At 38.6% G+C, this 24,345-nt stretch overlaps 1 protein-coding gene across 1 annotated transcript in view; it reads left to right on the forward strand.

Moving 5' to 3' along the window:
- The window catches only part of LOC139948671 (transformation/transcription domain-associated protein-like), an 86,230-nt gene that overhangs the window by 29,137 nt on the left and 32,748 nt on the right, over positions 1–24,345 (forward strand). The window contains exons 27-54 of the mRNA XM_071946900.1: positions 561–733; positions 1,318–1,515; positions 1,865–2,053; positions 2,685–2,921; positions 3,511–3,607; positions 4,218–4,510; positions 8,875–9,072; positions 9,613–9,732; positions 10,475–10,567; positions 11,092–11,214; positions 11,631–11,755; positions 12,052–12,163; positions 12,766–12,918; positions 14,303–14,487; positions 14,980–15,133; positions 15,499–15,680; positions 16,073–16,268; positions 16,616–16,732; positions 17,470–17,712; positions 17,878–17,952; positions 18,259–18,397; positions 18,855–18,948; positions 19,424–19,593; positions 19,978–20,156; positions 20,467–20,609; positions 21,905–22,007; positions 22,324–22,434; positions 23,200–23,382. Of these exons, the coding sequence (XP_071803001.1) occupies positions 561–733; positions 1,318–1,515; positions 1,865–2,053; positions 2,685–2,921; positions 3,511–3,607; positions 4,218–4,510; positions 8,875–9,072; positions 9,613–9,732; positions 10,475–10,567; positions 11,092–11,214; positions 11,631–11,755; positions 12,052–12,163; positions 12,766–12,918; positions 14,303–14,487; positions 14,980–15,133; positions 15,499–15,680; positions 16,073–16,268; positions 16,616–16,732; positions 17,470–17,712; positions 17,878–17,952; positions 18,259–18,397; positions 18,855–18,948; positions 19,424–19,593; positions 19,978–20,156; positions 20,467–20,609; positions 21,905–22,007; positions 22,324–22,434; positions 23,200–23,382 (4,385 nt within the window). The remainder of the gene's footprint in view (positions 1–560; positions 734–1,317; positions 1,516–1,864; positions 2,054–2,684; positions 2,922–3,510; positions 3,608–4,217; positions 4,511–8,874; positions 9,073–9,612; positions 9,733–10,474; positions 10,568–11,091; positions 11,215–11,630; positions 11,756–12,051; positions 12,164–12,765; positions 12,919–14,302; positions 14,488–14,979; positions 15,134–15,498; positions 15,681–16,072; positions 16,269–16,615; positions 16,733–17,469; positions 17,713–17,877; positions 17,953–18,258; positions 18,398–18,854; positions 18,949–19,423; positions 19,594–19,977; positions 20,157–20,466; positions 20,610–21,904; positions 22,008–22,323; positions 22,435–23,199; positions 23,383–24,345) is intronic.

A 24,345-nucleotide genomic window follows, 5' to 3' on the forward strand; every position in this document is an offset into this window, starting at 1 on the left:
GGTCCTCTGCCGATATCTAATCGTAAGAATCAGAATGGAATGGATGCGCTTGTACTAATTGATGCTATAGCTTTATACAGTTTGATTATTATTATTATTATTTCTGTGTAGGTCCTCTGCCGATATCTAATCGTAAGAATCAGAATGGAATGGATGCGCTTGTACTAATTGATGCTATAGCTTTATACAGTTTGATTATTATTATTATTATTATTTTTGTGTAGGTCCTCTGCCGATATCTAATCGTAAGAATCAGAATGGAATGGATGCGCTTGTACTAATGGATGCTATAGCTTTATACAGTTTGATTATTATTATTATTATTATTTCTGTGTAGGTCCTCTGCCGATATCTAATCGTAAGAATCAGAATGGAATGGATGCGCTTGTACTAATGGATGCTATAGCTTTATACAGTTTGATTATTATTATTATTATTATTTCTGTGTAGGTCCTCTGCCGATATCTAATCGTAAGAATCAGAATGGAATGGATGCGCTTGTACTAATGGATGCTATAGCTTTATACAGTTTGATTATTATTATTATTATTTCTGTGTAGGTCCTCTGCCGATATCTAATCGTAAGAATCAGAATGGAATGGATGCGCTTGTACTAATGGATGCTATAGCTGCATGTATGGCCTATGAAGAGAAGGAGTTATGTAAGACTGGACATCTAGCCATGACGTTTGTTGTAGAGACTGCTGCTGTCGTCATGGGCTCCAAGTTCAGGGTAAGATATTCTTAACTCTCCGCAGCTATACCGGTCTACAGCCAGTAGACCCAAAACATATTTTAGTTAATAAAGATTTAGCAAAATAAATCCACTTGAAACCCTTAAAGTTCTGTCCTCAGACAGGCTCGATTGACATGGCCTATGATCCCTTTAGGCAGCTAGACTATGGGCTCTGAATCTCCACTTAGAAAACACTTTCTACATAGGCTTGTTCACCACCGAGATTGCCCGGTAGCTAGAGGGTGTGTTTTCATCCAGTGTAGGATGTAGCCACCGAGATTGCCCGGTAGCTAGAGGTTTTTTTTTCATCCAGTGTAGGATGTAGCCCTCCTCATGTAACACCATTCATTTGTATTTCTTGCAGTTCTGGTTCATGTTGTTCCTGCATACCCTGATGTCATCTCTCCATCTTCTTCTCTGTCTACTTCTTTTTCTTTTCCCTTGTCCTTGGTTGCCAATCCATTATTCTTATTGTCCATCTATTGTCATTTCTTCGGGCAGTGTGTCCAGCCGATATCCATTTAGCTTGTTTAGCTTGTTGTCCAGTAATCATAACTGATTGATTCTTACTATGATTGCAGGCATGCCAGCTGCCATTATTTGAATACATGGCTGAACGCATGTGTGGTTGCTGTTACGAGAGAGCTTGGTACGCTAAGCTTGGTGGTTGTATTGCCATTAAGTTCATGATGGAGCGGATGGATCTATGCTGGGTGCAAGCTCATCTCTATCAATTCCTCAAGGCACTACTCTTTGTTATGATGGATCTCACTGGAGAGGTAATAATGTCTCAACTTAAATCATACTCAATCCACCACAATTCACTCATGATTCTCTTAATAATGGAAAGGGCGCCCTCTTGTGGCGTAACATCTAGTTTTTCTCTCTGTCAAGGCCTCATTCAAAGAAACCTGAGCCAGAGCCATGAAAATGTAGAAATACATCTGTTTGGAAGAGAATGATTTAACAGAATCTGGAAGGGAACAAGTACCAGTAACATCCAGATCTTTAAATCGATGCTCTTAACCACTTAGCCATGACACCCTACGAGCATGACACCCTAAAGTGTGACTAAATACTCATTGATGAGTTACAGGTATTTGATAATGGATATGTGTATTTATACAGGTCTCTAGTGGAGCTCTTGATATGGCTAAGACTAACTTGGAGAACCTGCTGAATCTATGCGCTAGTCCATTAGAAGGAGAGAATAGTGATAATGCTAAGCTGAGTGTAGCTCAACAGAAAGCATTTCATGATGTAACTAGAGAACTAGTCAGAGAGGTTACCTCACCCAATGAGACGGTCAGACACCAGGTAAGTTAGGCCGTGTCCGAAACGACGACTTCGGCTACAGCTACGTCTAGATCAGCGCGTCTACCAGTGTTAAAGAATAGGCAGACGCACGCGATCTAGCCGTAGCTGTAGCCGAAGTCGCCGTTTCGGACACGGCCTTAGTCTCTTAAGCTGTATTCCCATTGCACTTTTTCTGCCGCTGCAACACGGACAGTTACTGTGACTGCCTTTAGTGTAATTCTACCGTGCGTTTCCACCTGGACTAATATTCTCTTGACATTCGCAAAGCATTTAACAGCATGGTTAACAGCATGGTTGCTTTTTCAGCGCAGAGCTGTTCCCATTGGACTTTAAAAATACATGAGAACCAGTCAAAATTCACTGCAAGTGGTCTGGCTGGCTAATTAAGTGTTGAAAAGCATTTAATTTGGGATTTATACAAGTACTAGTGAAAAAGCCTACGGACCAGTGAAATGACAAGCTAAGTGGTCCTGCTGGCTAGTCACTGAAAAAGGGTATGGGCAAATGCTGAACTGTCCCAGGTATTTATGAAAAAGACAGTAAACAGAGTAATGTTAGGCTGTATTTGTATCTTGGATCTATATGATGATGAGCAAGTGATTGCAGTAATGTTATTTTCAATTTATTTCAGGCAATGGATTCTCTTGGATCTCTGGCTAAAATTACAGGCAAGAGAGTAACAGAGATAATGGAGCCACATCGAGAAGTCTTAGCCGATATGATCCCACCTAAGAAACATCTATTGAGACATCAACCTGCTAATGCACAGAGAGGTTTAATGGAGAGTAATACATTCTGTACTACACTAGAACCTAGACTCTTCACTATGGATCTTAGTATAGCAGAGCATAAGGTGTTCTATATGGAGGTTAGTGCTGTTTAAAAGGAGAAACTTAAGGCTGGGTCACTCTCCAATCTAGTTCTCAAAACGTCCAAATCCTTTCTTATAGAATCGTATAATGGGTTTAACCTGGTTAGAACTTATAGCTTTGGCCGGACAATGTCTATAATGTGACCCTAGTCAGTTAAATTCTTGTACTGAGTTGTGTCTGTCTGTGAATGGGATCAAAGTTATACAAACGGACCCAATCTGTGTATACGCGTACATCCCAATGCTGCCGACCTCGTGCACCACGTCTAGCACATTCCTAGTACGATCCAAGTATGGCAATTCCGTTCGTATTACATCCTTCTGATTTTAAGTACATTGCCACCCCATCTAATTGCAGGACGGGATGATCGGCCAAAAAGTTTCCAGATCAAACCAGTTCGAGCCCGTCAATACCATAAAAAGTTGGTACTATGTCCACTCTGTTAAGACCCCGTTTAAGCCTGTTCGGATATATTTTTAAGAACGTAGTGAGAACGAGCTCGTTGTGGTAGGGGCTTTAATTGAATCATCTGTTGTTGCTTGTTGATGAACTCACTCTTTGTATGAATTATTATTATTTTCACAGTTGGTGAATCTTTGTGAAGTTGAGGACGCAACGTTGGCAAAGTTGCCGTGTTACAAGAACGTCCCGTCACTAGTTCCTCTTCGTATCAGTGCACTGAGTGAGTAGGAGAATCTGATTATAGATTATCTACATTCTCATAAACCATTACATGGTTGAACATTATACGAATGTTGCATGCTCTGACGGGGTCCATGGATGGACCTCACAGCCTTGTAACAATTGTTTTGTTATATCATGGTAACATATTCCTCTTCTAAGTTATGGATAGATTAATAATAAGCACACAAACTGTTGTTCAAATAAAAAACAATTCTTCACTGTTTCCTTAAACCCAGGCTTGTTTCTAATTGTACAATGCACTGGAAATCAAACAACGGTGGGGAACATCAAGAAGAAAAGATCATAGAAAAGTTATTCGCATATTAGAAAGGTGTTTAATTGTATTTCATTTATTTTAAATTGTTGCGGTTTCTGATGCTAAAACATTGGAATAGAATTGCCTCTAGCTATTGGGCAATCTTGGTGGTCTAGTTGGTAAGACACTGCTCTAGAATTGCAAAGGTCATGGGTTAGAATCCCAGCCGAGTAATATGCCTGTAATTTGTTTGTACAGAATTCAGGAAAGTACTGAGTATACAGTGCTAACACACATAGTTGTAAGGGTATTACCAAAGTATAATGTTTTAATTTTCCTTGTTGAATTATAGATGCCCTAGCTGCCTGCCATTACATCTCACCAGTACGAGATAAGATCTTCAAGGTGCTATATAACTTCCTAATGTCCAAAGTACCAGAGCTTCAGAAAGCTGGTGCAGAATGTATGAAGAAGTTTATAGCCGGCCATGCAGTAGACATGGAGTTAGTTCATACTACAGTACGACCATTACTACTCAAACTGGGAGACCATCGTACACTGAATCTTAATGTCATCCAGAGAATACATAGCCTAACTCAACTCTTCCCTAATGCTTTCAATGAAAAGCTGTGTGAACAGATGCTGGTAAGTCAAATAGATCACAACTCTTTTTTATCTAGATAGGAGATTTGATGTTGATAAGTTAAATATAAACAAGGTACGCCCGGTTGATACTTGATGAATGCGAATGTGATGCAAATTTTGACGTCAACAATTTTGTAACAAATAATTTGTAATAGTTGAGTTGTGTTCAACTCCTGCGAACCATGCGCAGCGAGAACAGCCCTGTGATGCAAAATTCCAATCGCATTCGCATTCTCAGAACAAGGAACCGGGCTAAATGATATGGGAAATAAAAGTAATGCATATGTGTTCCTTCAGTGGAATTGACTGAAATAATGCGGCCTGCAGTCCGGTGTAACCCTGTTCAAGATCTTCTTAATTTCACTCTAATCAATGTGTGTTACTTAATAATAATAATAATAATAATAAGACTTGTAATGCGCACATATCCACCCTGCTGGGTGTTCAAGGCGCAGTAAACCAAAACAAAACAAAACAAAAACACAACACAAAGAAAAACAGACACAACAAAATTAGTCATTGAAAACCTGTGACATAAGATAAGTTTTGAGAAGAGACTTGAATTTTGCGGTACAAAGACAAGATCGAAGATTAAGTGGTAGAGAGTTCCAGATGCGTGGCGCGGCTTCAGAAAAAGACCTGTCACCCCATGAGTGTCGAGACTTGGGTTCAATGAGGAGAAGCATGGAACTTGATCGAAGATTCCTTGAAGGAGTGTAAACTTGAAGCAGTTCAGAAATATAGTGGGGAGCCTTGCCATTTAGAGCTTTGTGGACAATGAGCATCAGCTTGAAGATGATTCGTTGAGAGATAGGGAGCCAGTGTAGTTGTTTTAGAATGGGGGTGATAGAACAGGATTTTCTAGACAGTGTCACAATGCGAGCAGCAGTATTTTGGAGCCGTTGAAGTCGGGAAATCTGGTTGTTAGGAAGACTGTAGAGAAGAGCATTGCCGTTGTCAAGACGAGAAGTAACAAATGCGTGAATGACCTTTTCAGTGGCACTTTTGTCCAAGTACTTGCGAATCTTACCTATATTCCTGATGTGATATGATGATAAACGAACAATGTTGTTGATGTGTGGCTGAAGTGTCATCGATGAATCAAAAATAACCCCTAAGTTCCGAGCTTTCAGCGAGGGAGCTATCCGAGCATCACCGATGGAGATGTATGGCACTGAAACCTTAGTTAACTGTTGACGTGACCCAAATAAAAGGAACTCTGTCTTATCATCATTTAACTTCAGGAAGTTTTGTTGTGTCCAACGTCGAATCTCTTGGATGCATTTCTCAAGTCTTGCAATAGATGCATTGGCGTTTTCTTGAGAAGATTTAAACGTGATGTATAGCTGAGTGTCGTCTGCGTACACATGGTAATTCAGATTAAACTTGAGGATGATGTCACGAATCGGTAAAGTGTACAGCGTAAACCACTGCGGGCCGAGTACCGACCCCTGTGGCACAGAGTAGTTCAAAACAACAGGGTCGGATATCGCAGTGCCAATACATACATGCTGAGTTCTGTTGTGGAGATACGATTTGCACCATGCTAGGGCTGTGTCCTCTATGCCAAGGTGATTCTGGAGCCGAGAGAGAAGGATGTTATGATCAACAGTGTCAAAAGCAGCACTCAAGTCTAGCAGGACTAGTGCTGTAAGGTTACCATTGTCCATAGAAGAGAGAATATCGTTGCTCACACGGACTAGTGCAGCCTCGGTCCCATGGAAAGGCTTGTATGCTGACTGGAACACGTCGGACAGGTTGAAAGTATGAATGTGATCAGAAATACGTGATGACACTACTCGTTCGATGACTTTTCCAAGATATTTTAAGTTTGCAACCGGTCTGTAGTTTTTGAATATCTCCTTGTCCAGGTTTGGTTTCTTGATGAGCGGCCTGATGTAGGAAACTTTGAGGCTATCGGGGAAACAACCGGAACTGAGAGATTCGTTTACAAGCTTAGTGATGTAGGGTACAAATATATCAATGTTTTGCTTTATCATGGATGTTGATACTGGATCCAGCTCACAGGATTTTGAAGGAGATTTCATAATAACCCTTTGAATCTCAGCAACAGTGGCAGGCTCAAACACAGATAGTCTACACTCTGGTTGAAGATGTGGCAATGTCTGCGGTACGTTGTAAGGGACTGATGAAAATGATGAGCGGATGTCTGAAATCTTGGTGACAAAGAATTTCTGGAACTCATTTGCTAAGTCCTGGTCATTGTAGGTGGATGGAAGGACAGGGGTTTTGGGTTTGAGCAACAACTTACCAATTATCTTAAAGAGCTTCTTTTGATCTCCTGAGGATTCTTGTACTTGAGATGAATAATGGATGATCTTTGCCTGGTTGATCAAATTCCTAACTACTTTACATTGGTTGCGATATTCTTGTCGTTGTATTGCCAATTTGCCATTTTTCCGCCACTTCCGCTCCAGTTGACGACAGATCTTTCTCGCTGTACGAATATCATCATTGAACCAGGAGACTTCAGTTCGGACCTTGACTGATCTCGTTTTCCAAGGTGCGTATTTATCCAAGATGTCACTGACTGTACTCTCATATTGGCTGACATAGGAATCCAAGCAGTCATGATCAACTTCTAGATTTGCTAAATGAGTGCCTATGTCGCGGAACACTTCGGGAGGATTCACATGTTTCCATTGTCGGCTCTTTATAGTGACGGTTGGGACTTTGGGCTTGCACAGACTCAAGTTACACATGACTGCATAATGGTCAGATAATCCAGGTAGAATAAAAAAGTTTGAGACAATTGGTGGGGAGATTTCACGAGTTATGACAAGGTCCAGGCAATGACCGAGACGATGAGTCGGCTCCTGGATATGCTGGGTGAGACCAAAAGCTTGAAGTAGATGCTTAAACTGGTTTGCATTGGTGTTATGGATGTCATCAACATGAATGTTAAAGTCGCCGGTGATGATGATTTCCGATGGATGAAGCAGATATTCCAAAATCAAATTCTCAAACTCCCTTAGAAAACTTGAGAAAGTCACATGTTGGCCGTTTGAATCCCTCTCAGGTCTGTATACAATGACAAGGCGAACAGATTTAGAGTTTCCGGAAACTTCAGCATGAAGAGATTCAAAAGTTGTGTACTGGACGTCATTATTTTTCACAGAGACAGATAAAGTAGATCTGTACAGTATTGCAACTCCTCCACCAGTCTTGTGAGGTCTTGGGATGTGATGAAAGTAGTAGCCAGCAAGGGTACACTGACGACATGTTAAGTTGTCGTCTGGTCTCAGCCATGTTTCTGAAACGGCAACAAGGTCCAGATCTTTTTGCAGAACAAAATCCGCAAAATCGTCATACTTGTTACAGATGGACTGTGTGTTTAGAACACAAAGGCTGAGTTGAGATTTGGCAGTAGTCACTGGTACTGGAACAGAAGGGAGTGTAACTTCTGGTACAGGGGGATTATGAACAGTTCTACGGCGACCAGCTTTTTTACCACGATGTGTAGGTCGATAAACAGTGCTGGGATTTACAAAAAGGCCAAGGTTCTGTAATGATAATATACAGGAAGGCAGCAGAGTTGTAGCACGTGTGGATGGGGCATAGCGGAGACTGAGAAGCTTGTTCCGTGAGTAGGAATTTGCAGAGTTTGGACTAGCTTCTGCTGAGTTTGAGTTATTTACACCTTCAGGGCCGGGATTTACAGCAATGTCACCAAAAATCACAATTTCCAAATGAAAAGTGGCTGGGGAGTTGTCATAGTAAGAAATAGGGCATTTCAGATATCTTCGATGGTGAATGAGGCCTAGATGTGTCTTTGGCAGAATGCAAGCACCAGACACAATTGATGCTGATGGAACAAAGCTGACCACAGATGAGTCAGTACAGTACAATGGTCTAGCAAGCAGGGAGAGAATGAAAAGGATACTTACCTCCATTGTCCCCAGATGGGAGAACAATGTCCATGGACTAGGTGGATGACTGCACAGGATGCAGCCACCTAAGTGTGTGTAAGCTTTATACACCAGAATTCTCAGCTGAGACAGTGAAAATTTCTAACAGAAAAACACTATTTTCACAATTCAGATGACTCCAGGATACACAGAAAAAGTCCTGTAGATTCCAGGTGTAGTAACAAATCCAGTTGTATAAGAATAAGAACACAAATTGAGCAATATACTAAGAAATTAGCAAACAAACACAGAGCTGATTTGAGTGGCCGCTGTCAGGCGCTCAGTCAAATTCTTACTTGTGAACAGACGCATCTTAAGAAGTGGATGGAGGTTTCCATTGCTGCACAGCGCAGTAATACAAGCATCCAAACCAAGGCTACAGAGAGTATTAAGATCTGCTCAGCTATTATTAATATCTTCTTATCTTCACTCTAGACGCATCTTAAGAAGTGGATGGAGGTTTCCATTGCTGCACAGCGCAGTAATACAAGCATCCAAACCAAGGCTACAGAGAGTATTAAGATCTGCTCAGCTATTATTAACATCTTCCATGCTATACCAGCTGCATCAGCTAAACTACTAGATGCTCTGGTTACACTCACAATCAAAGCAGAAAATGCTCTGTGCATTGAGGTAATATGGATTCCATTTTCATTTATCAGAAAGTCAATTCATGACGCATATTTAAAGGCACTGGACACTATTGGTAATTACTGAAAATAACTTTTAGCATAAAAACTGACTCGGTATAGAGCAATGGAGAGCTGTTGATAGTATAAAACATTGTGAGAAACATCATGTTCCACTCAATTTGTTGCAAACTTTTGCAATGTTTGCGCAAGTGGAACGCACCCAAAGATTGACCAATGAATTGCTCGATGTAAACAGATGAGGTGTAAACAAAAACACTGTGCTGAACAATTTGTTAAGACTGCCCCTATGTTCGTTGCTTGTAAATTGAGAAACCACTGGGTGATAATTGGAATGATGGCCAAGTGAATACATATGTTAAGAGAGTTTTCCAGTAACACCATGTGAATATCTCTTTTGAGAAGTGTTGGTTATGAAAAGAACCGGTGGTTAACAAAGTTATTCTTCCACCATGCAAAGTTTCAAATCCTACTTAATGCATTTGTTGTTTTTTCATGTAATATTGTTTTTGACTTTGTTTAGGTTGGTAGTCCGTTCCGTGAACCACTGATGTTATACCTACTAAGGTATCCAAGTCAAACTATTGACTTCTTCCTGACAGAGACCAACCTACGTAACAACCAGTTCAGTAGCCTACTAGCAGTAAGTACATGTAGCTAACAATAATGACTAGTTCCCTGTTAAACTATTGACTTCTTCCTGACAGAGACCAACCTACGTAACAACCAGTTCAGTAGCCTACTCGCAGTAAGTAGCTTACCATTTAGACTGGTACCCTGTCTTTATCCACAATGATAGTGACAAGTACTTGCCTTTCAGAACTATAGTGATTTATTGGATACAATGATTTCATTGGAAAAATGTGCAGTGACATAAGCTTTAAATATCTGTATTTTGATTGGTCGGAGGTGATGTGGGTGAAGCTGACAAACATCATCTCGGACCAATCAAAACACAGAGATGGAAAGCTTTATTTCTTATTCTGACTTATCCCAATTTCATAAAGCCTGTAAGCACAAAAACTTTGCTAAACACAGAATAGTATTGCTTAGCAGTAAAGATTACCAGCTTAAATTATATTAAACTTGCATTCTTGTTACTGGTCCCCAAATCAATTTTTGCTTAGCACAGGAGTTTGTTGAGCAGTATTTTATGCTAAACAGCTCTATGAAATTGGGCCCTTGATGTCATTGGAATGTTTGTTTTCTTAATTCATCATTTAGATACATGCCATAATCAATGTTAAGAAATACTGCCTTTCCTTTGATTGTATGATGTTGTATGTCTTTATTACAGTACCCATTGAGACTAGATGGTGCCAAGTAAACTAACACTATTAAACTCATTTACTTTCATTGTTTGATGTTGTATGTTTGTATTACAGTACCTATTGCGACAAGATGGTGCCAAGTTATTGAGAGATGTGTTACAGACTAACACTATTAAACTCATCAATCTAGCTTTCAACAAGCCACAGGTATTTACTCATTCGTTCAAACTTAATTTTATGGTATTTCCAACATAACTGGTTTTGTAGTACGAGAAATGAAAGAAAAAAACATCTTTATGAGGTGACATTGCAATCTCTTAATGATGACTAGAAAGCAAGCTAGTCAAAACGTTGAGAACTCACTCCGTGGAAGTGAAGTTAATAATTATCCACTAAAAGCTTAAGTAGTAGTCCCAGCCAATTTTCTTCCTTCCGCCCAGCAAAGCAGGAGAGTTTCATTTCAGAACTGAGAAGTGTCCTGATTTCCGAAAATATACTCAGCGGTAGTAGAATATAAAGCAAGACAAGTTCTCACAAGAACATAATCTACCTGGCAAGTAGATACACAAACATGTTGTTTAACTGTATTATTGTACCTTTTACTGTGTTTCTGTACCTTTTACTGTAAATTTGATGTACTTTTATCTTTTTATCTCCTTAATTTTGGAGGTTTTGAGGAAATAAATAAATAAATAAATACAAATGTTGTTGTTTTATTGTTTGATTGACAGCCTAGTGCCAGACCTACCAGTCCAAACAGTCAAGCTAAGCTAGAGCTCCAATACCAAACCATCTTAATCTGCAGCATTCTAGCTAAGCATGATCCAACATGGCTGCCTCAGAAATCTGTCTTGGTGAGAGTTTCTTTATAGATGATATATAACATAATGATTACACTTTTTGACAAAATGTAATTTATGATTGGGAATAAAAGAGTAGTGACTCGGTCTTAAATGGTCGTTTAAAACCTTGCATGGTTGTGGCCTTGCGATAAAAGACCTTGCCGAAGGCGAGGTCCCTGCCGGTTTGGCTCTCTCCTTTATCGAACGGCCAAGACCATGCAAGGTTTTAAATAGCCGTTTAAGACCAAGTCACTACTCTTTGATTCCCTTATTGCAGGTTCATTTACATATAGTGATACCCCGCTGTGTAGTTAGGAAGAATCTTTCATGAATTGATAACAAGATTCACTTTGCTGCCATACAATGATGTCATATTTACTACCCTTTCAATGTTATTCATACATTAGTTTGAAATGTTCATTTGACAGTTTGGACACTTACGACGAATCTGGATTTCTGATGCATTTCAAGACCAACATCATACGGATAATGTAGGAGTAGCACATTGGAATGAGCCCAAGTTGCTGGTTGAATGCCTCCTTAACTTTGCCGAGTAAGTACAACTGTCATCACTACTACAGTAGTGTAAGCATTGTTAATATAGTTTCAGACACATGTGCAGGGCTCCAATTTGACACTTGACCGCAGGCCTAATGACATCAATGTTGACTGTGCAAAGTCCTGCGCGATCTCTTTCGGCCTGTTAGGTAGTCCCCATGGGATTTAATTTTGTTAATCTACAGAAAAGTTGCGATACTTTATAAAACCTAAAAAAAATCCAATGGAAACATGACTTAATCCTTCACCTAGTAATGTCTTTAATTGATTTGTATATTAATTGATTTGCAGACACCATGCAACCAATGTGGAGTTGTTATTCCAGTTACTGCGTGTCTTCACCAGTAGATATCTACCCAACTTTCAGTTCTTAAGAGACTTTCTTGAAGAGAAGGTTGCTCAGGTACGTATCCATAGAATCTATGTAATCAAACGAATCAACTCAAAGAAGATACATGTAGTTGGTAGCCATTGGAAGGCTGCGCTTTGTATAAGTGCACAATAGTCTATATTAATGTTGTATATAACTCCCTTGAGTATAGCGTATCAATGTCATAGATGAATGTTAACATTCTCATCCAGCCATCTTGTTATTGAACACTTTGTTCTAATTTTATGGAGATTTGGGATTACTGCTTATTCTACCTCAGTTTTTATCAAGCATCATCCTACATTGTTCATCTTATTGCTTTTGCACCATTGGTTGGATCCACAGAGGAACTTTAGTATTATTAGAGCAAGCTCCATGAGCACTATTGTGGAAAAAGTCGACATACATGAACTGTTTTTAGCTACTGTAACTCTGTTGTCTAGTTGGTAAAACACCGGTCTAGAATTACAAAGGTCATGGGTTTGAATCCCACTTGAGTAATATCCCTGTGATTTGTTTTCACAGAGCTCAGGAAAGTACTGAGTGTACAATGTCACTATCACACATCGATGTAAATGAGTGAAACCCAAATTAATATATGTGACATCATTATTATTTTGTATTTGGTTACTTAGGGGTACACAGTGGAGCAGAAGCGTCATGTATTCTTCAAGTTTGTGGAGTTATTTCATGACAAGGTTTTCCCTCAGGACCTGAAGGCTAAAGCTTTACAGTTTGTCATTATTCCTATGTTTGCTGCATCATTCGACAAGGGTGAAGGTGAAAAGGTACAAATCATCAAATCTTTATTATCCCAGTTTCTCATTATTCCTATGTTGATCTATGATTTACCTCTTGGGATATTTTCAGCGCTAGTTTTTGTGTGACACAGGCAATATATAAGGTTTTTAAAACAAGAAGACATAAGAAAACTTTATTAATCGCCAAAAAGAAGAAATTACATTGCTCCCACAGTTTCAAAAAGCACCACAATATCAACAAGTTACAAAAAGAAAGAAAGGAAAAAAAACAGTCTGGCCATGAAAACAATAGTATAAAGATTTTAAGAAAATTAATTGTATTAAAAATAGGCAAATATTGTGAACCAGCTCTCATCTATGTTACATACATTTATATGTATTTGGTTTGCAGTAATACCATGTGTATCTACATCCTACTTGCTAGGTTGATTATGTTCTTTTGTGAACTTGTCTTGCTTTATATTCTACTATCCTGCTTTTTAACAGGCGGATGGTGCAAAATAGGCCAGGAATAATACTGTAGCTCATGATTATGACGAGAACAAGCTAGTCGAAATGTTGAGACAGAATGTTGAGACCAATTAATAACTCACTCCGCGGTAGTGAAGTTAAGAAAGAGAAGTCCCCTCCATCCACTGAAGTAAAATAGCAGTCCCCTCGATTCACTAAAGCTTAAGTAGTAGTCCCGGCTGATTTCCAGCTGAAAGTGATACTAGCAAGTACACATTTGACATTGTTTACTAGATGAGCTAGCCTGGTACTGATCTATTTGATTGTTTTATTTAAGTTGATTGGAGGTCCACCTAACCCAGGGCAGGATAGTGCTGATAATCTAGTGAGTGTCTTCATCAACCTAGCCTGGCACTGATCTATTTGATTGTTTTATTTAAGTTGATTGGAGGTCCACCTAACCCAGGGCAGGATAGTGCTGATAATCTAGTGAGTGTCTTCATCAACCTAGCCTGGCACTGATCTATTTGATTGTTTTATTTTAGTTGATTGGAGGTCCACCTAACCCAGGGCAGGATAGTGCTGATAATCTAGTGAGTGTCTTCATCAACCTAGCCTGGTACTGATCTATTTGATTGTTTTATTTTAGTTGATTGGAGGTCCACCTAACCCAGGACAGGATAGTGCTGATAATCTAGTGAGTGTCTTCATCTACCTAGCCTGGTACTGATCTATTTGATTGTTTTATTTTAGTTGATTGGAGGTCCACCTAACCCAGGACAGGATAGTGCTGATAATCTAGTGAGTGTCTTCATCTACCTAGCCTGGTACTGATCTATTTGATTGTTTTATTTTAGTTGATTGGAGATCCACCTAACCCAGGACAGGATAGTGCTGATAATCTAGTGAGTGTCTTCATCTACCTAGCCTGGTACTGATCTATTTGATTGTTTTATTTTAGTTGATTGGAGGTCCACCTAACCCAGGGCAGGATAGTGCTGATAATCTAGTGAGTGTCTTCATCAGTAAGGTGATTGATCCTGATAACCCATATAGGACATCTGACTCTGTGCGTATTCTACTGCTACAGTTTGCTGCTCTATTGGTAGAGAAAGCAGCACCACACATCCATGATGCAGCAGATAAGTAAGTCACTTTCAATACCTTCATGTGTACCATTATTAGGTTTATGGAGACACTCCACCAATCTTTACTACTGTTGCTCAACACAGAGTCCGCTTTGCAGGCCACTGCTTTCGTGGTAAAGACCAGGTCATACCTGACGTGTTATATTGGAGACTGCTGTGCCCTAATAGAGAACCTAGACCACTCAACTACATTGACGTGATCGGTAAAGATACAGAGTCTGAAATTGAAGACCTTCAAAACATGATGATGGATACACGCATCTGGCATGAAGTTATGATCCTATCGCTTGTATTTGTATATTGTGTTTGTATGGAAAAAAATGTTGATTGATTTGATTAGATTTTGATGATGATGATGATGATGATGATGATGATTATGTATAGACCCCCTTACTAAGCGCTTTCTATCCTTTGGAAAAGGCGCTTTATAAATACGGTTATTATTATTGTGTTGAGATGTCTTAAACTGTGAACTTGTCATTGGTTACAGGAAACAAGGTACTAAACTACGACGTCTGATGACATTTGCCTGGCCTTGTCTGATACAGAAGAACTGTGTAGACCCAACTACAAAGTATCATGGGCATCTTCTCTTATCCCATAATATTGCAAAGTTTGCAATCCACAAGAGAATAGTACTACAGGTTGGTTTTACTTGGTCTTTTTAACAGTTGTAGTCAAATATGCAGTCGCTGTAGTAGAAACAAGATAAATTTATTTAGCCATACCTTCTGTGCATGTTAGTAAGGGGCCGTTCACAATTATCAACATTTTCAACATTTTTTAAATACCCTCTCCCCCCTAAAAGTGTATAAAGAAAAATGGGGCACTGCAACTGAGAAACTTCTATCCCGTAAGCTTTCAACCTGGAAGGTGGAACGGCAAGCAAGTTGGCATCACTGGACCTTAGTTGACACACGGGCTTGTATGGCAACAGTAGCCTCTTATTTCCAAAAATCCTGAAGACAATGGCCTTAATAAGTTTACTGTTGTACATTTATTTCCTTAGGTTTTCCATAGCTTGTTAAAAGCTCATGCTGTTGAAGCTCGTACTGTTGTACGTCAAGCCTTGGACATTCTAACGCCAGTATTACCACATCGTATGGAAGACGGCTATGCTATGCTGACCCACTGGACTAAGAAGATCATTGTGGAAGAGGGATACACAGTCTTTCAGTTGGTACACATGCTGTAAGTTAAACTTAACACAGTCTTTCAGTTGGTACACATGCTGTAAGTTAAACTTAACACAGTCTTTCAGTTGGTACACATGCTGTAAGTTAAACTTAACACAGTCTTTCAGTTGGTACACATGCTGTAAGTTAAACTTAACATAGTCTTTCAGTTGGTACACATGCTGTAAGTTAAACTTAACAACGTCCTCTAACACTCAAACTCAAGGCCAAAGCTCTACTGGTGCAGTAAATGTTTTCAGAGCCAACACTCCCTCAAAAGAGAATTATTACATGGTTGTACCCGCAAGTGTATTATTATTATTATTTATAGTTTCTTCTTCTCCTTCACACCATGCTTCAAACATCACTTATTGAGATTGCTAACGTCTGTCACTTGTTTGTTTTCAGTACACTACTTGTTCGACACTACAAAGTGTACTACCCAGTGAGACATCACCTGATTCAGACAATGGTATATTCCATTCAGAGACTGGGTAGCACACCAAGCTCTACCATAGAGCACAGGAAACTGGTTGTTGACCTGGTTGAAGTCATTATCAAATGGGAGGTTCAACGAATCAAAGAAGATGACACTGTAGTAGAGGTATGGCTGATTTAAATAAATAAATAAATCATTAATTAGGCACTTAATACATTGTAATGATGTTGTAAACATTGATGTTATAAAGAATTGATTGACAATGTATAAAGTCATCCAAGCGTGTTGGTGGCTGGTCTGTGCAAGCAGGCCAACCAGGAGGCAGTCTTGAGTCAGCTGCTAACCTTGTAAGATGTTCGTCCTATACACTTTTATTCAGCTGGGACCCAGGACTCGCCCGCTAGCCAACACCATACAACATGTTTGTTGCTAAGCGCACATTTAGTATTTTCTTGCCAGTGGTTATTATTAAATGTAAAATGATATTGAATTACTTTGTTGTTATATTGAAGTATCAGTGTACATCATCTGATGAGATTAGTAATGTGACTACACCAGGAGGTTTAAAGAGAGCTGCGTCTACTGATCATCAACCTGATCCTAAACGAGCCAGACATTCATCAGGAACAGTGAGTCTATCTAATCACATTATAAGTTATTATACCAGCGTGAGGGCAATACGCAAAAATATAGCGCTTCTGCGTCCCATATTCAACGAGGCCGCAGACATATGCTATATTTTTTCGTATTCCGTGAGTGCGCGTATGATAAAAAATTTATCTTCAAAAAATGCATGAGACGATCTACAAATGACGCAAATTCGCATCTTTTGAAATTTCATCAACTTCTTACAAGCTGTACATTTTTAAAGTGCGATACGCCGAGTTATAACACACATGCAGGGTGTGATATGGGCCGTGCGGTAAAGTTAATATCACACCTTGGCCGGGGGGGCCCAGAACTTGGTGGACCACACTTTGTGGATTTAAAGCCCACCACTAAAGTTAAATTGGTCTAGCTACAACACTGATGATTGTTATCACAAGCTCAGACCAATTTAGGCTTTCTGAATAGAGGGCTTGGTCTAGCTACAACACTGATGATTGTTATCACAAGCTCAGACCAATTTAGGCTTTCTGAATAGAGGGCTTGGTCTAGCTACAACACTGATGATTGTTATCACAAGCTCAGACCAATTTAGGCTTTCTGAATAGAGGGCTTGGTCTAGCTACAACACTGATGATTGTTATCACAAGCTCAGACCAATTTAGGCTTTCTGAATAGAGGGCTTTTTGTTTGGAATCTATGAAGGCAAGTATAGTTGAGCTAAACTAAAAAGATCCATACTTGTTTCTATATTTGGCAGAGTGTTCGCAGCATTTCCTCCGAAGCCAGTAAACCGATCGACAAGATTTATTCTGATGCTGTAGTAAACTTCTTGCTACGTGTAGCGTGTCAAGTAATTGAGCTAGGAACAACGAGTGCAGGTTCACCAGGCGAGTTACTGTCACGTCGTTGTATAGCGCTACTCAAAATAGCACTCAGGACCGATGTATGGCCAACTAGTGAACTTAGACTCAACTTCATGGACAAGTTATTCTTATCTGTGGTGAGTATTTTATAATCCATGCAGAATATTCTTCATAGTTTAGTTTGTTTATGTTGTTACTGTTAATTAATTGACAAGAGATAATATTGTTACTATTAATTGACAATAGATATTGTTAGTATTGATTAATTGACAAGAGATATTATTATTATTGATTGATTGCAGGACCAACCAGCTCAAGCTAACTTTGGTAATATATGCGCTGGTTTAGATGTACTCAACTTCCTCTTGGGAGTAATGGTAAGTTATTTGATACATCAATATACCAGTTGGATTTTATTGCAGTAACAGGCATGGTATTCAACCTAGTTTAGTCTGTTTTCTAGTTTGGTTACCCTTTAAATAACCCTTGTATGTCAGTATACTCTGCTCGTCTTCAGGAGAAAGCAAACAAAAAAGACGAACAGATTATACTGTCCGAAACTTGGAGACCAAATCAGCAATTTCAGAGCCAACACTCCCTCAAATAGAATTATAACATGGTTGTACCACCAAGTTTACTATTATTAATAGTTTATCGACATGAATTGATGTGTTTGATTTCAGACGAAGCAGTTGATCCTGACGAGTTTGAAGCCATTGCAGCGAGGTGTAGCTGCATGTTTAACCTGTGCTAATACTAAGGTTATTCGATCTGTACATGCTCTGCTTGTCAAACTCATGAACATCTTCCCTACGGAGTCAAGTAAGTCATTTACTATCATCTTAAAGTCTCTATGTATATTTGTTATAAGTGTCTAGGAGTGTAGTAGAAAGAACATCTGAGAAGAAATTATGAGCACCTATAATAATAATAACTATTTCTTGTATAGCGCATTTTTTAATAAACGTATCATAGTGGTTTTATAGTAGTTCCCTGGTCATTGGGTCAATAACATTCCTTTAACTTTTCTCAGCTCCTTGGGGAGTATACAGCCCTGAGCTGTCGAGGAATTTTTCATTCACAATATCAACTACTACTCTCGCAAGTACCCATTTATACCCCTGGGTGAAGAGAAGCAATTATATAGTTAAGCATCTTGCTCACGGACAGAAGTGTCATGACCGGAATTCAAACTGACTTTGTCAAATTTAAATGAAGCAAATTAGACAGCTTATCTTGACCATGATGACATAATTGTTAGTCTTTATTACATTTCTAGGTACATCTAATGTGGCATCGAAGTATGAGGAGTTAGAGTGTCTATATGCAAGTGTTGGAAAAGTCATCTATGAAGGACTTACTGCATATGAAAAGTAAGGGAAAATATCATTTAATAACAAAACACTTTCTAACATTTGTATTTTTTATAACTTGGAAGTGCAAACTTTATGCTTCTTAATGTTTTGTTGAAAATCTCTCATTATGAAATTTATCTCATTAAAACATCTGTTCTTTAAACATTTCAACCAAGTTTTCAACCTGAAGTCAATTGCTCGTATTTTAATCTTTGCTTGTGTTTTTTGTCTCCATAAAAACTTGATATTGACTGAAACTCCCATAATAATAAGGGCCATATAATAAGCAGAGCCTTATTGGGCCCAGGACTTGATAAGTCCTGGTTACACAGCATAGCATTGATATTGGTTTGTATGTTATGTGATTACTATTACAGGGCAGCTACTGGTACACCTACCACTAGTCTATTTGGTACATTGATGATCTTGAAGGCAGCTTGTTCTAACAACATTGCTTACATTGACCGCTTGATATCCGTTATTACTATTACAGGGCAGCTACTGGTACACCTACCACTAGTCTATTTGGTACATTGATGATCTTGAAGGCAGCTTGTACTAACAACATTGCTTACATTGACCGCTTGATATCTGTATTCATGAGAGCTCTACAGAAAATGACTCGAGAACATCTAACACCAAGCAGTACAGAGTCAACTTCATGTAAGTTTTCAGTAAACCTTGCTTTTCGCTAGATGGATATCGGCGCATAATAAGTGTTCATCTTATTCTTATTGTTATAGACCTTATGCATATGATGTAATTTCGCCCTTGCATGGAGGACAAAGGGAGATTGTTCATTGGCCGATCCTGTTCACTGCGCGCAAAAGCTGCGCGTTTCCATTGTTTTATCATCTGTTTACCTCCAAGATAGTGGCTGGTTGACGTCAATGCATGAGGTCTATTATTATCGTTCTTAATTGGCAACATAATGCGCCCTCTATGTCAGCTTGTGAAATTTTGTGTATTAGCTTTTTTGCCATACAAGTCTGCATTTTGTTACCGTGTATAATGCTGAATGTTGTTCTATATTGGTTTGTTTAACAGTGGCCTCAGAGCTTCTAATCATCAGTTTAGATCTGGTTAAGAATCGTATTGGTGTAATGAGTACTGATATGAGAAGGAACTTCATTCAGATCGTCTTGACTCAACTCATTGAGAAATCACCTGATGCTAAGGTTATGAAGACTGTGGTTAAGATGGTAGAAGAATGGGTCAAGGCCAAGGTAAGACTCTTTAGTTTCCTGCTTGTAGGTAACATTCAATGCTCATTTTCTTGAAATCACTGGACATAGGTCATTATCTTAGAGAGTTTATAGTCTGTAATACAGTCTGAGTATACAGTGCTAATACACACATTGGTTTTAGGGTGAAACCAAAGTGAATAGTTAAGTAGCGCTGAAATGACGCTAAAATATTGGAAGAGTATTCTAAATACAATGAAAAAAAATAAATTATAGGTGGATTGGCAAATAAATATTGATATTAATAATACTAATCTGATTATTGAATTGCTGCGTATGTTTGATCCTACAGACTCCTCTATTGATGAACCAATCGCCATCGCCCAGAGAGAAGTCAGTCTTATTAGTCAAACTCATGCAATATGTAGAGAAAAGATTCCCTGATGATTCAGACTTGAATGCACTGTTCTTGGAGCTTGTGAACTGGGTATACAGGTAACATACAATTATGTCTTAAAATTAGAAGTGTTCACAGACTTACTTTAAACTTATACAGTTTAAAGATAATGATGGTAGAACGCTTCCCTTATAATAAAACTTGCTGAGGTGCTAAAGTTTTTGAGAAATTATTAAAGTATTTTCATGAAAATTTATTTTAGCATGTACAACAGATTTATGTGACTCTGCTGAAACCCTTGATCTGTGATTTTCACTTAGTTCTCAAAATAAAGCTGAAACTTCTACAGAAACATTATATAACAAACATCTTCATTCACATTGATTAGGGATTCATGTCATGGCCAAAAACTTGATCTACAAAAGGTAACAATAACCTTCAAAGAAATGCTGGGTGTCGCTTTAGTTCCTAAACTCAGTCATGATTATCCTTCTATTTTTAGGTTGATCTGTTTTTTATTTTGTTTTCGCCCTTTGAAAAATTAGAAAAACTGTAATCAATTAGCCTGAACAGTTTATTAGAGGCTACACCAGGTGTACTTAGGTCATCCATTGTGTTCCTACAGAATGTTCCTGTAAACTACAGTTTAGGATTTCAGGATACAAGATTTGTAGTTCTTTTAAAGGTTGATAAGTACAAAAAAAAGCGTGGTATATAATAACGGAATCAATGTGTGGTGAAGAGGTTTTCAACTAGTGGTTTAATCCCAACGAGGCCTGGTTCTTGATAATTTACCGAGACAAAGTCAAGCTAAATTATAAAGAACCAGGCCTCGGCGGGTTTAAACCACTAGTTGAAAACCGATTCAACACACTTTGATTCCCATTCATAAATACCTTTTCGGTCAAAAACATCATCACTTGTTGGTCAAAAAGTAAAATAAATGCAAAAATTGTAGTTGTTAAATGATTTCTTTCAACACAACACCCCTCCAGCTATGAAATGGTAGAGCCCTCCGCTGCCCTCGCGTAAACAACTCCTTATAAGGGAATGCTGTGAAGGTCGCGCGTATCGCGTGATGTGGCACAACTGTTTCAGCCATTGCTCTCGACCAATAGGAATGAAGAGACTGTCTTATAAGAACAGGTGCAATGTCGCATGTCACGTCCATGAATTAACACTTTTTACCAGTCTTTAACAAAAGGTTTATGCACACCCACGTGACACGCTCTCCACCAATAGGAGTAGAGAAACTGTCTGTGGTATTTATGAATGTTTTTTTAATTAAACAGAAACTGCCTTTTATGTAAATGTTATGGAAACAAGATGAGACAAATATTGCCCTTTATAAATGAAAATGACTCAACTATGTTATCCTGAATGTTTGACACAGAGATGAGTCTTTGATGGGCAGTGAATTGACATCAAAGTTAGAGCCAGCTTTCTTGGCTGGACTAAGATGCCAACAACCAAAGATACATCAAAAGTTCTTTGAGGTGAGTTTAGCTTGATAATATATTGATTATGGGTTGTGTAAAAGAAGTATTGACTAGAGTGGGACTCGAACCAACAACCTCCAGATCAGTACAAAGAAGCAATTCTAACGGAAATCACTTATTGGCTCTTGGGGCTATCCTTTAGATAATTTTGTGGGTTTTTGTCCTTCTTGTTTATCACTTTAATTAGTTTATCGTTTAACATTCCGAATTTTGTATGCGTTTTTGCTGTGTTTTTGCTGTATCAATGCTTCAATCAATGAATACACTCGGTTCTTAAGATAATGGCGTTTTGTATTGCTTTGTTTATATACAGGTATTCAATGGTAGTATCAAGAGACGCTTGTTTGACCGATTACTGTATATTACAGCATCACAGAGCTGGGAAGCCATGGGAACTCACTATTGGCTCAAGCAATGTATACAGGTATGTCATGTATTCTAGCTAATGGGAACTCACTATTGGCTCAAGCAATGTATACAGGTATGTCATGTATTCTAGCTAATGGGAACTCACTATTGGCTCAAGCAATGTATACAGGTATGTCATGTATTCTAGCTAATGGGAACTCACTATTGGCTCAAGCAATGTATACAGGTATGTCATGTATTCTAGCTAATGGGAACTCACTATTGGCTCAAGCAATGTATACAGGTATGTCATGTATTCTAGCTAATGGGAACTCACTATTGGCTCAAGCAATGTATACAGGTATGTCATGTATTCTAGCTACACTGTACATTAATCATTTGTATTGTTGTGTATCACTTAATAAGCAATGCGAGTTAGATTTGAACATCTGGTACAATGACTTGCTTAGTTACGATGTAACGCTTACATTTGAATTACTCAGACTACAGAGACAGTTGCTGTGTCAAATGGTTCAGGGCATTTGAACAGCCTCCTTGCTCACAACATGCAGGCAATCTCTTCAGATGCCTCTGTGAAGTATCAGCCCTTTAAAGGAATGTTACTGGCCCAATGACCAGGGCACTATAATGTCAAGTGCATTGAGACGTTGTTGTGAAAGGCGCTATATAAGAATTGGTTATTATTGATAATGCATGTTGTTTATGTTGACAGTTAATCATGGCAGTTAGTGTAACTGGTACATCCGTGACTAGTACCAACTCAGCTCAGCTTCTGTGTATCTCATCAGTTATTGATATTGCATGTTGTTTATGTTGACAGTTAATCATGGCAGTTAGTGTAACTGGTACATCCGTGACTAGTACCAACTCAGCTCAGCTTCCATGTATCTCATCAGTTATTGATCTGGCTGACAGTCAAGACAAGAAAGCTTTCTCAATAGCTATTAACATCAAGGAGGAACCAATGGATGTACAAGTAGATATGGAATCCCATAAAGATGAGGTAAGAGTGTGTTGTCAGTAAGTAAAGAATCATTCAAGACAATTTAAAGTGGGACAGACATGTCAATGAGATAATCAAAAAATGTAACAGAAAGTTGTACATGTTGCGTTGTTTACATTCTCATAATCTACCTGTGAACGATCTATTGGCAATTTACAAGGGTTATGTAAGACCTGTTTTAGACTACTGTGTCCCTTTGTTCAATGGTAATCTAACTAAAGAGCAGGTCAACAAATTGGAACGTATTCAAAAAAGGGTGTGTCGGATAATTTTTGGTAAGAATTATTCTACTTATAGGGAAGCTTTAAATGTGTGTAAACTTGAAACCCTTGAAAACCGTCGAGACAAACTGTGTAGCGATTTTGCTTATTCAATCGAATCCCATCACACGTGTAGAAATTGGCTACCTCCCCATAGAAACTGTCAGATTAATTTAAGACACACCAACAAATATGACCCACCCAGATGTAAAACAGTTCGCTACAAACAAAGTGCAATTCCTCAAATTGTCAGTCTGTTAAATGATTTTTAATATAATTATGTGTGTATATATAATAATTGTGCCTACTGATTTTTAATACCAATGTATTTTTGACAATGTATACAATAATAATTTCTTATTTGATGTCCTTTTCTTTATTAACTTCTACTTGATGTAATTTTTTTAACATATTATGATGTTGACATGTGCAATTCAGTTTTTTAACTGCGAGTCATGTTTTAATAAACCATTTTTGAATTGAATTGAATTGAATCATATTGCTTGGTTTAATGCACTTAACGATTCAACTTAAGCCCCATTCACACTTCCTGTCAATGCGGATACGATACAATTTTGATGTCATAATTCGCAACAGTTGAGCTGTGCTCAATTCCTGCAGAATGTTTGCTGCGAAAGCAGAGCTGTGATGTCAAAATTCACCTTGCATTCACATTTGTGAACCGGGCCTTACTTATCCATTG

Source organism: Asterias amurensis, chromosome 16 (assembly GCF_032118995.1).
Source record: "Asterias amurensis chromosome 16, ASM3211899v1".
Lineage (NCBI taxonomy): Eukaryota > Metazoa > Echinodermata > Asteroidea > Forcipulatida > Asteriidae > Asterias > Asterias amurensis.